Consider the following 21,588-nt stretch of genomic DNA (forward strand, 5'->3'; position numbering starts at 1 on the left):
TATGGGAATTCCATCGTCTTATAAGGGTGAAGGTTACTATACCTACCACTAATTGGTTTAAGTTGGAAACTTGGATCCCTTCTTTACAAGATATCAAAGGTATCAAAGTTATGGTGTCCATATTGGGTATTGATCCTATTTTGATTTTCGAAATTATCATCTTAAGAGGGGGAGTGAAGGCCACCCCATCTACCACCGATTGGTTTTATATTGGAAGTTTGGATCTCTTATTGGGTATTGATCCTGTTTGCATTTCGAGATTATCTTCTCGAAGCACCCCGAATATCTTATTGGGTATTGGTCCTGTGTTTTGTTAAAGTACCATTCAAAATTGTATATATATTCCCTAAATTCAAACTACGAACCCAAACCTTGAAATAAACCTATTTATTTGGTTGTGTTTTCAAACTCTTATTTTTACGTTTAATATACAATAAATTTCTATTAAAAAATTATCATATTCTATATTTATTTTTGATTTAAAATGTATCAAAATCTATATATACATATATATATATATATTAGATTAAATAATCATTTCAATTTAAAATTTTATTATTTCCAAAATACATTGTAAGGAAACAACATTTCATGGTGACCAACATCACCACCTCAAGTTCTCTATTGTATCGTATTTTAACAAAACACAGCCATGTCGTTCATTAGTGTCGACAAATTAGAGACCCTCGTTTGATACAATACAAGAGATTCTAATGTCGACAATAACTAACACATTTGGTCTTTGGCCATGCAACTCAAATGAGAAGTTCAAACGATGAACATAATAAAACACTAGAGCATAACCGCTCGCACTTGAAAAGACACCATGAGTATAGACAATACCTTCAAATCGAATTGAAAACTTTACATCACATGAACCAACTATATTTTGAATGTTTGAATGAGAAATTAGATAAAAAAAAAATTGGCATTTTTTTGGGACTTCAATTAAAAATATTTAGTTGGTTCATGCGATGTAAAGTTTTAAATTTGACTTGAAAGCTTTGTCTATACTCATAGGGCCCTTTCAAATGTAAATGATTCTTTTCTTGTGTTTTAATATCTTGCTAGTAAATGGTATTTCCATGAAATTCGTAAGACAATGGAAACATAATTTATAATAATTGATATGGGATTCAAGATCCCTTCTCTAGGAGCCAATTTAATTTATGTTTCCAAAAAAATAATTTAATAACTTACCAAAAACAATAGAAGTTAAAATTCGATCTCCACCATTCAAAATGTGTATCTTGATGCCATCTTTCTCCGAGGAAATTTGAATCGATTATGCAAAGGACTTTCTTTAGTTGCATTGTCGATCATTATTTTCTACCAAAAATTGAACCGTTAAAATCCGATTTCTACCATTCAAAATGTATATCTTGTTCTCATCTTCCTGTAAGGAAAATCGAATCGATTTTGTGAACATGAACAGTCTAAAAGCCCTCTTCTATAAAGACTCTTGAAGTTCATAAAAATAAAGAAAAAGAAAAGAAAATTAGAAAAAATGTGACCGATTGGCCAAGAATAAGAAAGAAAAAATATTTAGTGTTACCTTAATATTGTTAGTTATGTATGCCAAATATATATAGAGGTAGGGAATATTCCTAATTAATTTTTTTCATGCACTATTTGACCACACATTATTTTAATTAGTTATTATCTATAATTAGTTAATAATCACATTAACTGAAATAACATGATTCGTTATTAATTAAAAAATTTCGATGATCTTAGTTAATTAATATCACATCAATTACCTAATTTTTTATTATTTAAAAAAAAAAATCAAAACTCAGTTCTCAACAGTATATGTATATATATATTTTTCCTCTTACAAATATTATATCAAATATTATTTAAACAAAAATTTAGATCTAATACTTCATTTCAAATCAATTTTAAAATGTAACCAAACAAACCTCGAGAACATAAGTATTATATATAATTATTATTTCAATTTAATTTTTTTACCATTGAAAATTGTAATATCCCTAAATGAAATTCAAACTCAAAAAAAATAAATAAATAAAATAAAATAAAATAAAATAAAATAAAAATCCTAATTATTAATATTATGTTTTCAAGCTCTCATACACAATAAATTTCTATAAAAAAAATATATCATATTATATAATTATTTTTTATTTAATTTTTTATATTCAAAACAATATATCAAAATTCTCACACACACACATATATATATATATATATACATATATTAAATTAAAGAATCATTTGAATTTAAAGTTTTATTATTCCCAAAAATACATCTAAGTAAACTACATTTCTAGTGATCAAATTCACAACCATGTAGTTTATTAGTTTGGACAAATTAGAGGGAGTGCCATTGATACAATATGAAAGATCCAATGCAACAACAACCAACACATTTGGCCTTTGTCCATGTAACCACTACAAGAAAAAATTATTTTTGTAACAAAACGTTTTTGTCTCTAAATTTACTTTTTTCGTTACTAATGACATTAGAGACGGAATTAGTAATAGAATTACGTTAGTTACGTGAACTTTAGAGACGGAATTCCGTTACAAATATATTATTTTTTTGTAGTGAACTTAAATGAAAAGTTCAAATTATGAACATAATAAAACACTAGAAAATAATCGTTCGGCATTTGGAAAGACACCCTGAGCATAGACAATACCTTCAAATCGAATTGAAAATCTTGAAATTCTAAAAAGAAAAATAGACATGAAGTGCAAAATTAGATATAAATTTAGCATTCTTCTAGGACTTCAAAATTCAAAATATGGTTGGTTCTTCTGATGTAAAATCTCTTATTTGCTTGGAAGGTTTTGTCTATGTTCATGGTGCATTTTCAAATGTAAGTGATTCTTTTCTTATGTTTTAATATCGTACAAATTCAAAATTTCATACCACAAGGATCAACAATGTTCTGAATCTTAGAAATTCTGAAAAAGAATAATAGACATTAGACAAAAAAATTATGCTTTTGTTAGGATTTCAAGATACAAAATATTGTTGGTTCTTGTGGCGTTAAAGTTCTAGTTATGTTAAATTTTATTTCAAAAAAAATTGTTTTATTTTGACCATCAAAATAAAAGCCTACATAGGTATCAAAACAGATTTGATAAACTTAAACCAAACAATCTAATCTAATGGATATAATCAAATCATAATATAAATATAATATAAACTAATCAAAACTAATTTAACCAAAAAAATAGACTAAATTTAAATTCAAAATATCTCAATATTCTTCAAACTTAGAGACTAGAAGCTTCTTAAGGAGAGTAAGTTGAATCATCCAATGTGCGCTAGTAATTCCATAGAAACTAACTTGAGTTTGAATAAATTTGATCTGAGTGAATAGCAAACGGAGGCTCATAGACGGATATGCAGACAGAACTTTGCCCGAGAGTTGGAGTTGATCGCAAACAAATATGCAGATAGATCGCAGATATGCATAGCAAATATGCAGATAGATCGCAGATATGCATAGCAAATACGCAGACAGATCGCAAACATATATGTAGACAATGAATTGAGTCAGAGTCAACTCAGACAGATCGCAGATTTGCAGACAGAAAACATTAGATAAATCGCGGACAACAGAAAAAGTGCAAACACGCAGATAGCAGGTGGATGGCTGAAAAATATGCAGACAGATCATAGGACTTTTTTTCCTTTTTTTTTTTTATTCACAAACACCTTTCGGAGAAAGATTCACAAATAAATATTGCATACAGATTCACAATCAGACTTGTAACTATAGATATGGTCTTAAAATAGCAAAACCTCTAGATACATTTCAGGTTGAATATACCAGAACTAACATGAATTAGTAGGCTATTTACCTACCTATGAGAAAAAATATAAATAGACTCTCATATCATATTAAAAATTATTATACAAAAACTTGAAGAATTGTTTAACTTTGACTATCAAAATAAGAATCTATATATATAGGCACCAAAACACATATTCAATCAATTCAAATCTTAATCTATATCAATTAAATCTAATATAAACAAACCAAAATAGACTTGAAAATCTTGTCTGCACTCATGATTTTTTCAAATGTAAGTGTTGTCGCTCAAAATATTTTTCGGCAGCATACGGGATCTAACCAGCTGAAATTCGGGTGAATTCTCCGATTTCCTCCAAAAATGATCCGAAACAGTGTTCGAAAATAATAAATCAAAAAATGAGACAAAAATTAAGGAGAAGAAAACAAGAAAAATAAAATGAATATGGCAAGAAAGTTAAATGAAGCAAAAAAGAAAATAAAAACAGGAAAGTAAATTAATACCAAAAACAATATTCTTTGAAATAGAGTCTCCACCATTTAAAATATATATCTTGACGTCATCTTTTTTCAAAGAAATTTGAATCGATTATGTGAAGAACTTTCTTGAATTGAATTGTCGATCATAATTTTCTGCCAAAAATTGAACCGTTTAAATACGATTTCCAACATTCAAAATGTAAATCTTGATGTCATAACATAGATGTGTAAGAACCTTCTTCTATAAAAACTCTTGAAGTTCATAAAATAAAAATTAAAGAGAGAGAGAGAGAGAGAGAAATTAGAACAGAAGAGAAAGATTGGTCAAGAAAGAAAAAATATTTAGGGTGCTTTTGTTTTGTGTTTTAGTTTAAAAAAAAGAAAAAATTGATGTGAGGTATAGAAAATTGTGTAGTTAAATTTGTTTTGTGTTGTCGCTCAAAATATTTTTTGGCGCCTTGTCGGAACAGCCCTGAAAATCCGGTGAGTTCTCCGGCTTCCTCTAAAAAGGATCCGAAACCCTATTCGCAGGTAATAAATAAAAAAAAAGAGGACAAAGATAAAGGAGAAGAAAACAAAAAAATAAAAGAAAATGACAGATTCTCCAACTTCCTTCCACAAAGGATCCGAAACTGTTTTCGCAACTAATAAAAAAAATAAATCAAAGATGAAATTAGAAGAAAGCAATAAGATAGATGGGAAGAAAGTAAAAAAATAAAAGAAAGATACAATAAAATTAAAGAAGACAAAATAGAAAAAATAAAGAGAAAAGAAGAAACATAAGAAAAAATGCATAGAGAAAGAAAAAAAAATAAAGGAAAGGGAAACGAGGCAGCAAGACCAAAAAGAAAGAAAAAAATAAAGAAATAAATTGCATGAGAGAAAATATGGTTTATTAGTATCTTTCTTTTAAGCTACTAAACATATATATATATATACTATTTCTAGTACAAAAAGAATTATATTTATAATTTGGACTTCCAAATATAGATCTGGCATGCTAATAAACAAGGTCTGGGCTCATAAAATCGGATTGTGTCTAGCTTTTGCTCGATTTTTAAAATTAATATTTAAATTTTAATCAATTTATATATATATATATATATTAATTTTTTAAACAAAAACAAACATTACACTATGACATGATGGTAAAACTAAAAATAGACAAAATAGTTTAGCCGATCGCAAATCGAGCCGTGCTGCTAGCCCATCCCAGTTTGGATTCGACACAAAAAAAAATAGCATATTTTAAAAAGCAACGATGAAAATTACACATTTCTTAACAATCAAGACTACCTAAAATTCTCCGTTGTATTATATTGTATTGCAATTCAAGAAAACACAGCCATGTCACTTATTAGTATAGTAGTAGAGTCTACAAATTAGAGGCATTCCTTGGAAACAATACGGTAAATTCTACTTCTAATGCTCACAACCAACCAACCCTTTGCTCCATCACAACTTCATATTCATATTCCGACGCCCAATTCAATCCCTCCAAGCCTATTTACATTTCATCTAACATGCTGCGCCCGCGCAATTCATCAGTCTTCCGTCAGCCAAATCAACCAAATTTTCAATAGATCTACATACAATCAACGAGATTATAATTAAAGATATGTGGAAATACAAGTGCCGATTAAATGAACATAACATATGAATGCAACCGGAGAACAAAGTCGCCAATCCCATACAAATAATATGATATGACCATACTCCTTCGTCCTGAAATTTTTCACTATTCTTTCTAATTTCGAATATTCCAAGATTTTTACAAATTTTTTTGAAACACATTTTTTTCACTTATACCATTCCATATACAATTAAACAAAATGATAAACAAAATATATATCAAAATTATATCACATAGAATACTTCGCCAAAAGTATAGCAAGCAAGCTAAATGAGACGCATAGTATTAAAACTTCTTAAATTCCTAGATCATTTTGACTAATGTATTTTTAAAATTTTTGTTTTATATTTAAGTTCTTCAATTGGTATAGAAAAAAGTTCCAAATTATGTTCTCCAAAAAATTCAACACCAAGATCATTTCCATGAAATTCAACGAAGGCAACGAACCCGAGAGAAGAGATCAGAAAGCATCAAAATATCTTTTGTAGAAATGCAATAAATATATGATTACTGCAATACCAACAGAATCCCAATGGTTGGTTGGATCAGGCCAGAAATTAAAATCAGAACCCGATAGAAATTCAGGGCTTCAAAGGCAATAAATAAACACAAGTAAGAAAAACATTTTGCATACCACTGCTGAACTTTCCGAAATTCTGTAAGAACTGGGTATATATTCTCAAATGCAGTATAAGTCTCATCTCTGACCTGCACATCGACAAGATAATAGTACAACGTAGGATGTTAAATTAACTAAAAATATTGAAACGAACCCCACACCAAAAACCAATATTGTTAGGCATGGAGTTACTACCTTTGCGCCTGTAAGAACAATCTTTCCGGAGACAAAAATAAGTAGGACTATCTTTGGTTGTTTCATCCGGTAGATTAGTCCAGGAAACAGTTCGGGCTCGTACTAAAGCAACAACCAATTCATATTAAAAATAAATTCCAGAATATCAACTAAGAATTTTAACACAGTTAAAATCTTTCTATGAATTAATGCCAACTACATAAAAAGTCGTCAAGAAAGGAAATGTATAGATGCAAAATGCTGCAAATCAAATTTGATTCAAAAGAACCAAAACACAAACCAATTAAAACCATATATTTTGAGAGATGTGTATTTCATAATTAAGTATATTTCAGGTGCTCATTTTAATTGGCAGGAACTAGGCCACAACCACATAACTCAAATGAGAAGTGCAAAAGATGAACAAAATCAAAACGCAAGAAAAGAACCACTCACACTTGAAAAGGCACCATGCGCATAGGCAAGGCCTTCAAGTCGAATCGGAAACTTTACATCGCATGAACCAACGATGTTTTGTATCTTAAAATCCTAGAAGAAGAATAGACATGAAATATGAAATTAAACTATAAAACAAGGTAGTAAAAATTGTAGTAGTAAATAATCGGTAAGGTCAGAGAGAAGCACCTTAAACTTTGCTGGAAAACCAAGCTTTTGAATAATTCTGGCATACTGGAGAAAATGGAAAGGCAAATGCAGATTGAAGCCACCGATAAAAGATGTCTTAACATGAATAAATGACTTCCCTAATTGATGTTATTCATCTATTTCATATTTGTAAACTAAAAGAAACACTGGTTCTCGAGTAATGTTTTGTTCCGTCAGCATCACTCATAAAAGTCAGCATCTCTCTCTTCTTTTCCTTTTTTTCATACAATTGTCTACTATGCTAAATCTAATTAACTTTCATTATCTATCTACAAACTTAGCAATGATCCCATTGTTTTTGCTTATTGTCTTCCAGCTTGAAACAGACTCTAAATCTTAAGCATGTTTTTAACATAAAATTATTTGTACCTTCCGGGCTGCCAATTTCGATTGTTGTTCACTCTTGGCTCCAGTACAGACCTGAAGGAACAATGAAAAACACATTTTGAGAAAAACCATCTTGTATATGTAAGTCTTGCAGATGATCACCTCATAGAATTCCATATCAGTTGAGCTGTGTAGAGCTTTGCCCTAAACAAGCTGACCTAGACTCAGTTTCTAGGCCTCAGGCTTTAGCTCAACTTTGAGCTAGGTGTACTAGTAGATCATCAAATTTTTACTAAGGAAGATGCTAATCGTAATACTATGGATCCTAATACAAGCAACCAAACAAACCAAGTGTCTTTAATATCTATTCAGAACAACCAGACTTTCAACAATGCGGAATAAAAGATGATTATTTGTCGTTAAATAAATATAGAAATAATTAAGTTGTTGAATAATCTTATTATTAAAAAATCGAGCCACCTTGCAAGCTAACAAGCCAAGTGTTTCATGGCCAAGCTTGAGAAGCTCACAAGTAGACAACTTATTTGCAACCCTAAAATATGTAAACTTTAGGGGATGGAACATAATACAAATATTTGATATATACATAGCACCTGCAATTATTAATTTTTTGAACAGAAAATATAAGCACAAGCAATGTCTAGAAGTCACAAATGATGGCCAAAATACCCTTAGAACTTACCATTTTCCCTGAAGCAAATATCAATGCCGTAGTTTTTGGTTCTCTAATCCTCATGATTACAGCAGCAAAACGCTGGAAGCCAATTGCAAGGTTAGAGCTTGCAATTGTTTCTAATGATGAAAATTTATAAATCTAAGATCTTTAAGGTAACACATAGATAAGCAGAAATGATAAACTACACAACACACAAGATGCACTTGCTGACGATGTTCATAAAAGGCATAATATAGAAGTTAACGATCAACTTAATTAAGATATCCTAGCAGCAAAATAACCAAGTAATAAAGCAAAGCTGCACAATAAGGATACATTTAGAAAATGAAATGGAGCTAAGCATACAACAAAATTAGAAGATTTGACTGCCTGACACAGCTACAAGTATTGCTCAGAGCATCATTGATGAACGAAATTACACCATCAAAACATAATCAAAGGCCTGAACATCATAAATCATCATGGATATTGTATCAGGTTAGCACACCTTGGGATTGAATTCTGCATTTCGGGCCTGCAATGCTATTGCTTTCAGGTCTAGCTTGCATTCTAAATTTACTGTTGACACAATATTCCTGCATCCAGAAAAAATGTTAAAAATTAGCACATTATCTTGCAACTCAAATGTACAACACAGCATATAACACATCACTTTCACAGAACAAAATCACACATCCCTTCTACAAGATGGGACCATTGTTGTCGATTTCAAATAGCGGCCAAGCCCCAAAACAATAGCAGAATAGTGCATAGCATTATTATCGTTATTTAAAAATCCAACAATACACCTTTATAAATAGTTAATAGAATATTATATATTATTAGCACAATCATAATGTGCAAGAAAAAACTCTAAACTTATCCCATAATCATCATTCCAAGTAAATCACTAAACAAAGTTTACTATCATAGGTAGTCATATAAACAAAAACAATGAGATCACTACTCATTTTCCTTTTGAGACAAAAAATTCACTATTCAATACATCCCAATTGGAGACTTCAGATCTGATCCGCACTGCTGCAATTCTATGCACGGGTGCAAAAGTGGCACTACGGGTGCTATTAACAACTTTGGATGGAAGCAATATACATTTAACTACCTCAACTAACACATTCCTGTTGTATTCTCAACCGTGTATAGTATGCATAGACAACAACAGCAAGGCTAAGTTTGGGTTGACAACAGGACAAAAGGCAAAGTCCAAGGCAAACATTAATTCCTTGGGGACGGTTACTTCCGGCAAACACAACATAACTCAATGATGTACACCAAAAAATCACTGAAAAATAGTCATGGTTCACTCATCTTCAATTTGCAGATAATATATCTCAGGCACATTGAATTTCCATTTTGTTATTTATAGAATTTCCACTTCACTAGGTGGGATCATTATTAGGATGCAGAACCAAAGCCATCTCCTTCTCATGTACACTATATTGAGAACAGAGCTTCTATCTCATGTTTAGTTCAGGTTAGTAAAAACACAAACTAAGGTTCCTTTTATCCCATTAAACCCCTTCACCCCAACAACTGTGATTGCTTGCAATCATCAAAAGATTACATCAATTATACTCTTTGCACATTTGTAGCCATTTTTCTTTAGAATTATACTTAAAATGAGTAGAGTACTTGGGATGTTGCTTACATGCTTTTTCATTCCCAGTCAAGTAATAACAGTTCAGACAATGATAGAGAACTCAAAACACCATGTGAAATATTTCAGAATCTTAAAATTAATCATCATACATCATCAATACTGATTTTGAAACTAAACAATATCTTTTTTTATTAGACATCATTGAGACAGTGAAGGCATGATCTTACTGAAGAGTTGGAACTATTCCAGAAGGATGCTTAGAAGAATCAACTGGTTGGTTCCCTTCCAGACCTTGGGGATCAGCCATCAAATTCCTCCAACCCCGATCCGCCTGTAACACATGTTCACCCACTGTTCATGACTACGAGATTAAAAAAATAATAATAATGATTACGATAAAATAAAAAAGAAGATGAAGAAGAACAAGACAAAAAAGTGGGTTCTCTGTACAAATCAACAGAACCACAGATTTGCTCATGAATTTCGATCAAACAAAAAAAATCAAAACAAGAATATGAAAAAGAACAGATCAAGCCATCAACCGGCCAAGATTCCACCCTTCTGAGAAAGAAAACCATCAAATCTCAGCACCGCAACGAACCCCTTCCCACCCACCCGCCAAAAACCAAAAGCATAATAATCCCGCGAAATCAACACCGCCAAATTCGAACATACAGCAAGCAGGCATGAACAAACACGCATACAAGAATCACAAGCCAAAATTAATAACATAAAATCGGAGACCTAACGACCTTCGTACTCAATCGATCTAGGGTTTTATATGTCTCACTGCCGTTGGAGGAATTCACAACCGAAGACAAGATTCTGTGATTAGAGCGATACAAATTTTAAACAAGGCATCTTTTATATAGGATTTGAGCGCTGCAAATACATATATATATGATGGGCGAGAGATTTATAGAGAGAGGGGAAGAGAGAGAGAGAGGGAGAAAGCTGGATGCGAGAAATCTGTCTGCTGCGGGAAAGAGGGCGCAGGTAATGTACGCGAGTTGATGCGAAATTACAACCCTACCCTTGTAATATTCTGCCCAAATTACCCCTCACCTTTATCTTGTATCTTCCCGTTGGATTTGACTTAGCAAATAAATTAATTACTTTTAATTATATATTCAAGATTTAGTATTATTTTTTTTTCAAAATCATCTGAAGAAGATATTAATCTTAAATCTATTCTTTTTTATTTTTCTGATTCAATTATTCAAGCCTATTTCAATTTTTCCTTAAATAAAATAAATACTGATCCAATATTGGGCCGGGCCGAAATTTATAAGAACTACCCGGCTCGGCCCATTTTCCGGTTCAGGGCCAATCTTGGGTTGGGCCGGAATATGTTATTTTGTAGTTTTTTTGGCAATTTTGTACGAGGAATGTAGCTTATTGGGTCGGTCCAAATTGATATTTACAATCTTGTGTTTTTGTATTTTAATTTAATTATTTTAATAATGAATATAATTATTTTAAGGGTTTGTTTGTTTGGGGAATATTTCTCAAACTTTACTATTCATTCAATTTCCCCCACAACATCAAATCAAAAATCTATTTTTTATTTTTTTTTATGTTATATTAAAAATCAATTTTACATTCAAATATTACATCTACGCCTATTTATATTACATCGTATAACTATTCACATTCACAATTTTTATCATTCAAATCTCAAATCCAAAATACAAATTCCTCAAACAAACACACCCAATGTGTGTTGATTTGTTGTTTTAAAATTAGTGTGCGGTTTTAAATATTAAAATTAAAAAAGTTGTTTGATATGATATTGTTAATGCTATTTTTCAACAATAAAAAGTAAAATCTGAAAATTGGAAATTATCTTCGAATTTGATATAATTAGTGTCTGATATTAGAATCTCTAAACACGGATATATAAATAAAATAGGAAAAATAAAACTACAAACTGAAGTGGTGATCTCCGAAAGCAATTCTCTCGAATTTGATGTCGATTGAAGATGTTTTCTCAGAACAGACCCGAATCCTTAAATAACCCTTTAAAAAAACAGTTTGAACCGCCGTCTGGTCGGTTACAGCAACCGCTATCAACCGTCCAAAAAGTCTTCTTCTATTGACACGTATGTTAACCGACTCACCAACCACATAACCCAACCGACCAATCCAGAGACTAACTGATCGCTAGACCAAACGAATCCTTGGCCGCCCCACCAAGCGACCATCATCTAGTCTCTTGTCCGACCTCGTATCGTCCGTCTCATTCTTCTTCGTCCAACCTCACTTGGTCCGACCTGCGTAATAACCGTCCTTCTTCGCCCGACTTCCTCTTTCGACCGACCGCAGTATCAGCCGTCCTTCTTCGCCTGACTTTCTCTTTCGACCGACCTCCGTATCCCGTCCTCCGTCCGACCTCATTTGGTCCGACCGCGGGCCAACCGACTACGGACCATCCGACCGGTCCAACCGACTGCGAACCATCCAACAGCGAACCAACCGACCGGCTCTGTTTGCCTTATCTCCTTAGATGATACTTCTTCTTTGCTCGACCTTTGTCTTGACAGACCTCCGCGTCTGCCGATACTTCTTCTTTGCCCGCGTCTGCCGATACTTTTTCTTTGTCCGACCTTCGTCTTGACATACCTCCGCTTCCGATACTTCTTCTCTACCCAACCTTCGTCTTGACAGACCTCCGCGTCTGCCGATACTTCTTATTTGCCCGACCTTATCACGTCCGATCTCCGTGCCTGACCTCCGTATCGGCCGATCATCCTTCCTTGTCCGACTTCTTTTTGCCCGACTTCTGGGCGTTTAGCTTATATTCAGACTCATCCATAATCTGCTATTATTTATTATTATTATTATTATTTGTGCTCAACCAATATAAATAAATATGACTCTGATTTTTGTATGTAAAATTAAATTTTATTGTAATATAAAAAATAAAAAATATATATAATTTGATATTTTTTAAGAAAATTAATGCATAATAAAAATCGAGTTAAAAAAGGGGCAAACTTTGTTTGTTTACTATATATTTTTTATTACTTTATTTTTTATATTAGATATAAAAATTTGTATTTTTGTGTTGAAATTGGTAATTTGTTTAAAGTAAATAAAGCATGTATATATATAATGTTATATTAATATGTGTATACATTTATATTTTTTATGCACAATGTGAACAAACCCAATAAAATTTTAAACTGGGTTTATTAATATAAATATTTTATTTTTAGAGTATTTGTCAATATTTTTGTTCTTTCTATAATTTTTTTACACATTTTTTTTAAAAAATTAATATACTACGTATATTTATTATTTTTATATTTTCTATGCAATTTCTTATATTTTACATTAAAAAATTTATTTTTCAACAATCTCACAAAACAAAGGCAATATATAAAATGAGTTTAAATAAAAAGTAAATATAATTTGAAAAGCTAATGAATAAAGAATCTGCATTTTAAGAATGTGCTCAATTGATATTAAAAGAAAAAATAAAATTAATATTTAGTTTAAATAGTTTTTTAAATAAAAATATATTTATAAAAAATAGTAAAAACTGAATAATAATATTTCTTTTTCAAAAACAAAAGCTAATGTACAAGTAAGAAATTAACAGGTATAATACATATATTACAATTTTTTAAAAATGAATTACCTTTATTAAAAAAATCTCGATTAATTAGTACTCAAATTTTAAATTTATTAATAATTTATTTGTACAAATATAAATTAAATATATTTTAAAATATCATATTCCACAAGGGATAGTCTAATGATGCGTGTGGATCCGTGACAAGTGGACCCGCAACAATTATAGTGTGACTTTCTCACATTATATAAAAAAAAATATATTCCCTTTCGTTTTATACATTTATTTTTAACATAAAATTTAAAAAATAATAATATTTTAATAGTAATTGATAATTAAAAATAATTTAAATACAATTTTGCCTTTACATTTTGCTACAAAAGCAATAATATGACCGTAAAACATAAATATTTATAAAAAAAAATGAGATATTTAATGAAATTATTACTTTATAATTGGACAATTCAAACGAATGAAGTATCGTATTTATCTAAAAACTTTTAATGATTATTGTGTTCTTTTTGGATTTTATCACGTATTTTTATTATTCATATTATTTTTCTCTTTAAAAATATCACTTTTGTTGTGTTTTTACATAATACAAACAAACAAAGTGAACAAAGTAACCAAACACTCCCTGTTGAAGATCATGTACAATTCATCCTCGGACTTGGCAGCAGCGGTTGGCTTCCATTGGCAACGAACAGGCAACAGCAGCGGCGGCGTCTCCCTCCTCCGGTAGAGACTTCCAGCGAACTCCAGCAAATTTCTTCGGCGATTCTCTTCTTTTTTCGGCGATTCCCAAGCAACTCAAAAAAGTCGATCGAAAAACTATTTTGACGGTTCAGTCTACAACCTAATGACTAACACTTAGGGACTAACCCAATTGCCTCCAAACAAAACCCTAAACCAACGGACTCAATCTTAGAACCCTAAACAATAATAGACAGATTTCCCCAATAACCTAAGAACACCCAGATGAACAACTTACCGAATGAATCGAATTAGAACGATTGTAATTTCGGCGAATAATGAAACCCCCAAACTTATCCAGAAGAACAACGAAGATGAACCAGAGAGAGAAAATCAGAATTCAACCGCGATCCTCATTAGAAGGAAAGGGAAAGTTAGTGCGGATCAGGTCCTTAGATACGAGTTGGGTTAATTGGACTTGGTATTGGATTGGATCAAAAATATCAACAACATTAAACAGTTATTTTATATATATATATATTATATTACAAATTTATTTTACGTTCAAAACATTACGTCAACTTCTATTTATATCACATCAAACAACTATTCAAATTCAAATTTTTACAATTAAAAAATTCAAACCCAAAAACTAAAAACATACACATTCATGTATGTAATTCTATATATAATTTCAATATTTGGGGTGTATTTTTCCAAAATTTTTATTTTTTACTTTTTTATTATTATTATTATTTTGTATTGTCCAATTTTTATTATTATTTTTTTATTTTAAAAATCTTTAGTTGCGTTTTTTTTTTGAGTTTTATGGTAGCTTTTTACTATTCAAAGATTTTTTATTTTTATTTTTTTTTAAATAACATATCAAATAATTATTTTATTTATATATATTATACTACAAATTTATTTTACATTCAAAATATGATATTAATTTTTATTTATATCATATCAAACAACTATTCAAATTTAATTTTTTACTATTAAAAAAATCAAAACTCCAAAACTAAAACCACAGACAAACACACTCTATATATTATATTAATGTCGCTTTAAGCTGCAGACATATGTTTCGACATGCTAGCTTGCGTAACACAAGGAAATCAATTGTGCAAAAACAGATAAATAAATAAGTAAATATTTACAAAATCATTTTTATACAACTTGAGACTAAAATATAAATAAGATCACAAAAAATAATTTTTAATTTAGTATTCCATGTACCTGCCAATATATGCTTACGACACTAAAGAACAATTTGGCCAATTTATTTTGTTATTCTAGACATAGCTCATAAATCAAACTATCAGTCAATAATAAAATTTAGAATTAAAATAATTATTTAATATAATATAAATATATATTTCCTCCGTTACATCGGAATTGAACTATTTGATTAGGGACATGGTATTTACAGTGATAATATTTAATTAGTTAATAATAATTAGTTATGATATTATTATATTATTTTTTTGTATAATTAAAAATATTTATAATTTTAAAATAAATTTAATATATATGATTAAAAAAATTAAAATATATGTGTAAATGTTTAAAAATTATATAGTAATTAAAAAATATATATAATATGGATATCATTTTGTAGATAATAAAATCTTCTATAATACAAGTAAATAAAAAAATATAGATAAAAATATTTATTTTTTAGGAGAGAGATAGAAATAAAGAAGTTTTGAGTAGTCCTACGTTATTTATGTTATTTATGATGTTGTATGTTATATATTTAATTAAATTAAATTTATATTTGTTAAATATGTTTTAGTTTAATAATTTTTACCGTATATTAATGTGATATTTTAAATATAAAATTAAATATAATATAATATAATAAATAAAAATTAAAATTTTTATTTGATTTTTTATTTTAAAAAAAATCAAAATAGTAAAATCAGTTAAAAGTTATAACAATTAAACTCACCCATAACCGCTATTAATTTTGATTATTTATTATTTACTACTGTATTATTTTTGTTTTGTAAAGTCATAAGCTTTCGTTTTATTGGTCATATTATATTCAGACTTCTTTACTTTCCTTTGAAAACTTGACTTGTTCCCCACGCAGAACAGACCACCGGAGCAGAACATCGACGGCGGCGGGCCGCGCAATCGCTATCTTCTTCCTCAATCTCGACCAGATTTCCATCCATCGCCGCCGGATCCTATCCAGATCGCCATGGACACCACCAACGGCGGGCAAGCGGTTGCGCCGGTCATGCGTCCCAAGACCAAGATCGTCTGCACGCTCGGTCCTGCTTCTCGTTCTGTTCCCATGGTGGAGAAGCTGCTCCAGGCCGGGATGAACGTCGCGAGATTCAATTTCTCTCACGGTTCTCATGAGTACCATCAGGAGACTCTCGATAACCTCCGCAAGGCTATGGAGAACACCGGCATCCTTTGCGCAGTCATGCTCGACACCAAGGTCTTCCCCTTCCTATTTTCCCGCACGTATTTGAAATTAATTTGTGTTTGCTTTATTTTCGCCTGTTTCTAGTCCGCGCTATCTCCGATTTCGTTAATTCTGCTTTGGATTTTATCGGTGGTTTGCGCTGATTGACGCGGGGTATTTGCGATTTGTAGTTGAAACTCCATCAGATTTGTGTGATTTTTTTGCCTGAATTTGAGTTGCAGTGTGTCGCATAGAACTTTAATACTTAGGAGGGTTTGCGATTCACGTCAATGGCGTCTTAATTAGGAATACACTGAAATTAACAGCGTCATGTGTAAATCTAATTGTTACTGGGAGTTCAGATCTTATTCTGTGATATATATATGTGTATCTACATCTATATATATGTATGTGTATCTTACATTGCACTCCGAAATTTGTTTCTTCAATTCAGCCCTTGCGTATGAATTTCTTGTTGGTTTATTGCTCTCATGATTTTGTTCTAACATGTTATGGAGAATTTCCGAGTTTCAACATTCTTAGAAGCTGTAGGTAGCTAACCATGTGATTTGCAAATGTTTCCCTTTTACATCAGAGGACAAAGTCCTCTATGGTTTCTTTTCCATGAAAAACTCCTACTGTTTTAAGAACTAACACAATTCCAGAGTGTTCCCTCTACATAAAATTGCAGTTATAGTCGATAGCAACAAAAATTGTTTCTCCTATAGAAAGACGTGTCTGGATTATGTGCCCATTAGGGTTCAGGATAATCTATCTTTAGTTCTAAGTTTTCTCTAGGAAGATTAACCTACTTTTGTCCAACCTTATTTCAATAAGAATCATCGACGCCTTGAGAATCACATTATTGACATCTACTAAAATTGTTCAAGAGCATGTCAAAACTTGGTCATGGAACTAAAATTAGTAGTTGACTGCCGGTCTCTCAACTATCAAACAAATGCCCTTTGGTTGAAATTCTTTGCCCGATCCACATAACTGTTTCCAAATTTCAACTACTTTTCAAAATCAAATTTCTTTTAGTCAAAAAATATTTTTTCAGGGTTTAATTGAAATTTTGAAGCGTTTTGTGTTGGATTACTGCTTATTTCTATTGATTCGAGTGATAATGAATGGTGAGTGTTTCTATTTGAAATATGTATTTCATTTGGTATTGAGTGTTATATAATAATTATATATAAGGTTGCTATTTTAGCGTCCAAGGTATACAGTTTCATTAGTAGGAATGACTATTGATGTGTTGAATTCTTGAAGTTTTTTCTTGCTTACTTACATAATAGAGAATCTATGTGAATTTTTTGAGTTAGGCATTTTAAATTATATATATATATATATTGGGTAAAATGCATCTAAATATTTTCATATTCTGATCAAATCTATTTTCTAAAGAATGTAAGAGGTTTCGTCTGATTTTATCAGACCATTTCCACTTCATGAAGATAATAGATTAGTATGTAGTGAAGCTTTCTTGAAAGCCTTCGTTGTAAAGTGAGTTAGTATGATAATCTATTTTCATGCCTTCCTAGTTTCTTTGCAGCAGCATATGTAAAATTGTACGAACCTCTATTTCCGTCAAGGTCTACTTAGGGTGTGTTTGTTTGGGGGTTTGGATTTTGGTTTGAGATTTCAATAGTAAAAATTTTGAATTTGAATAGTTGTATGATGTGATATAAATAAGTATTGATGCGACTTTTTTGAATGTAAAGTTGATTTTTAGTATAATATAAAAAATACTAAAATATGTGTTTGGTTTGATATTTTTGAAGTGAAAAAAATTGATAAATAGTAGAAATTGGGTAAAATTTGATATAAGAACACTCCCTTAGCTAACACTACTTCCCGAGGTGTCTCTATATATGCTACAACTTATTTATGCATATTGTAATAGCTAGATTAAATCTTACTCCCTCCACCTGATTCCTTCGTAATTAAAATGTTTCCGTTTCATTATGGTCTTGGGGTTTAATCATTTTAGTATTTCCATGGTAAATCAATCTCCACGCCTCGTGCATCTCATTCGATTTCTGACCAGTTAGTTGAAAAGACTTTCCCCTTAGCCTTCCATGCCTTACTGATTGAAAGATGGCTTATTTTCTCCATATTTGTAACAGGGTCCGGAAATTCGAACTGGGTTCTTGAAAGATAGCAAACCCATCCAACTGAAACAGGGCCAAGAGATCACCGTATCCACAGATTACAGCATCCAGGGTGACGATAAAATGATCTGCATGAGCTACAAAAAGCTGGCCGAGGATGTAAAGCCAGGAAGCGTGATACTCTGCGCTGATGGCACAATTTCCTTCACTGTTTTGTCTTGTGACAAAGAAAACGGCTTGGTAAGATGCCGCTGTGAGAACACTGCAGTTCTCGGTGAGAGAAAGAATGTCAACCTTCCTGGTGTCATCGTGGATCTCCCAACTCTGACAGAGAAAGACAAGGAAGATGTCTTGAAATGGGGGGTTCCGAACGAAATTGACATGATTGCTCTTTCATTTGTGCGTAAAGGCTCTGACTTGGTGGAGGTTCGGAAGCTGCTGGGCGAACATTCTAAAAGAATCCTTCTCATGTCTAAGGTCAGTAACAAATTATCAATACCTTCTTTTATGGGTTCACTGCAGTGAAATAAAGAAATGGTATCTAAAATTTCGGTACATAAATTTCAGCACTACTTGAATGACAATAGAAAATGGTTAAACATCGAAGCATCCTTAGTTCATGTTACCCCTACTATAACCCTTGTTTCCGATTTCTATTAGGAGAGTATGATCAGTTTACTAAAAAAGGGGAATGATTCCAAAGTACAATGCAAGGATGTCAATCTTGCCGTACTTTATTTTACCCCATGTTTCTAATTTATGTCGTGACTAGAGCTGTTGTGGAGCCGAGTGAGCTCGAGTATCGGTTGTTCAAGCTCGACTTGAACTTGTTAACGGTATAAGCTCGGCTCGGCTCGTTAAAAATTCGAACCAAAATAGTGGCTCGAGCGTGGTTCGTTAGGCTCAAATTCAAGCTCGAGTTCGAATAGTCAGAACTTGAGCTCGGCTTGAATTTTATACATATTATATATATTTTTTAATACATAAATTAAATATATTTAATTTTATACATAATTTTTTATAATAAAAAAATCAAATTTTAATGATAAATGTAAAAATTTTGATATAAAAAAATTATACTATATATTACGAGCTCGAGCTCGGCTAGTTTATGAAAAAAATAATTTTTGAGTTTGAGCTCAGCTCGTTTATCTTTATAAACGAGCCGAGTCGAGCTTGGCTCGCGAGCTGTTCAATTCGTTTTACAACTCTAGTCGTGACCCCTTCATTTATCACTCGAAAATATAAGAGCAACTTGAGCCCTAAGCCATCCTTAAGAAAATTCATGAATACATTCTTGATGCATTCGATGTCCAATTTAGGATTGTCGCATGCTTTGCTTTGCTTTCAAATTTGATACACATTAGGTGAATTCTGAAAACTCTATTTTATCCTCCGTCGGAGATAGTTTGAATCTCATCGGATGTTGTTGAATTCTTGTCTATGTTAAGGCCTTGAAATATTGACATAGAATATCTTCGCCTTTTATTCGATTTTTTTTACTAGGTTGAGAATCAGGAGGGCGTGGCGAATTTCGACGACATTCTTGCGAATTCAGATGCGTTTATGGTGGCGAGAGGTGATCTAGGGATGGAGATTCCGATCGAGAAGATATTCTTGGCTCAGAAGGTGATGATCTACAAATGCAACATCCAAGGAAAGCCCGTCGTCACCGCAACCCAGATGTTGGAGTCGATGATCAAATCCCCGAGGCCTACTCGCGCCGAAGCCACTGACGTCGCCAACGCCGTCCTCGACGGAACCGACTGTGTCATGCTCAGCGGCGAAACGGCTGCGGGAGCTTATCCTGATCTCGCCGTCCGCACAATGGCCAAAATCTGCATGGAAGCCGAGAGCACGATCGAGTACGGCGACGTGTTTAAACGTATAATGGCGAACGCGCCGGTCCCGATGAGCCCTCTCGAGAGCCTTGCGTCATCGGCCGTTCGGACGGCGAACTCGGCAAGAGCAGCGCTGATTTTGGTCCTGACCCGGGGAGGGAGCACCGCGAAGCTGGTCGCGAAATACCGGCCGGGCATGCCGATACTGTCAGTCGTGGTCCCGGAGATCCAGACCGACTCATTCGATTGGTCGTGCAGCGACGAATCGCCGGCGCGCCACAGCCTGATTTTCCGGGGTCTGGTTCCGATTCTCTGCGCGGGATCGGCGAAGGCGTCGCACGAAGAGTCGACCGAGGAAGCGCTCGAGTTCGCCCTTCAGCACGCGAAGACGAAGGGGCTGTGCAAAGTCGGGGATGCTGTTGTCGCGCTTCACCGTATCGGAACGGCGTCGATTATCAAGATCGTTACTGTTAAATGATAACGGCAGCTACTGTTAAATGATAACGGCAGCGTCGCACCGCCGACCGGCCGGAGTTCCGTTCAGGCGGTCCGGCCGGCCGGCTCCGTTCAGGCGGTTTTTTTCAGGATGACGAGGAATAAAGGGTGATCGATTGTTATGATTAATATGAAAGGATTATTTGTTCGAAGATCACGAACCTTTTTATGTGTTTTTTGGCTTGGATTAATTTGTTTATTTTGTGTGGGGAGTGAGACTGCTCAATGGAAAACATATCGACATTACTATTATTACATTTGCATTATAGGAGTGTTGAAAGAAAATTGAGTTTTTATTACTTAGAGTTTGTTTTATTGTTTCAAATTAATTATTAGGATTTTGTTGAGAATTATACTGGTGGTGTTAAAATATTTTTTAAAAAGTAAATTTTTGTTATTTTTAAATTTTTACAGAAATTTTGTGTATTCTTTTTTTTTAAAAAAAAAATCACATAT

General features: G+C 32.4%; 2 protein-coding genes across 5 annotated transcripts; one reads left to right on the forward strand and one right to left on the reverse strand.

Moving 5' to 3' along the window:
- Positions 1 to 5,564: 5,564 nt before the first annotated feature.
- Positions 5,565 to 10,962, reverse strand: LOC127253835 (TATA-box-binding protein 2-like). 4 transcript variants are annotated; one of them, XM_051278614.1, is made up of 10 exons: positions 10,748 to 10,962; positions 10,215 to 10,318; positions 8,875 to 8,962; positions 8,394 to 8,465; positions 7,733 to 7,783; positions 7,343 to 7,387; positions 7,154 to 7,246; positions 6,719 to 6,820; positions 6,539 to 6,612; positions 5,565 to 5,856 (listed from the first exon to the last, which is right to left on the reverse strand). In XM_051278614.1, coding segments are annotated over exons 2-10 (606 nt in total). In that variant the 5' UTR covers positions 10,295 to 10,318; positions 10,748 to 10,962; the 3' UTR covers positions 5,565 to 5,855. The 4 variants fall into 4 exon arrangements, with proteins under 4 accessions (XP_051134571.1, XP_051134568.1, XP_051134569.1 ...); XM_051278611.1 differs by having other exon boundaries at positions 10,740 to 10,962; XM_051278612.1 differs by having other exon boundaries at positions 10,732 to 10,962.
- Positions 10,963 to 16,306: 5,344 nt separating this feature from the next.
- On the forward strand, positions 16,307 to 21,435 carry LOC127253704 (pyruvate kinase, cytosolic isozyme). The gene is made up of 3 exons (XM_051278422.1): positions 16,307 to 16,715; positions 18,812 to 19,273; positions 20,303 to 21,435. The coding sequence occupies exons 1-3, from the start codon at positions 16,470 to 16,472 to the stop codon at positions 21,113 to 21,115; spliced, it is 1,521 nt and encodes a 506-aa protein (XP_051134379.1). The 5' UTR covers positions 16,307 to 16,469; the 3' UTR covers positions 21,116 to 21,435.
- Positions 21,436 to 21,588: the final 153 nt, after the last annotated feature.

Source organism: Andrographis paniculata, unplaced genomic scaffold, assembly GCF_009805555.1.
Source record: "Andrographis paniculata isolate CXL003 unplaced genomic scaffold, ASM980555v1 Contig51END, whole genome shotgun sequence".
NCBI lineage: Eukaryota > Viridiplantae > Streptophyta > Magnoliopsida > Lamiales > Acanthaceae > Andrographis > Andrographis paniculata.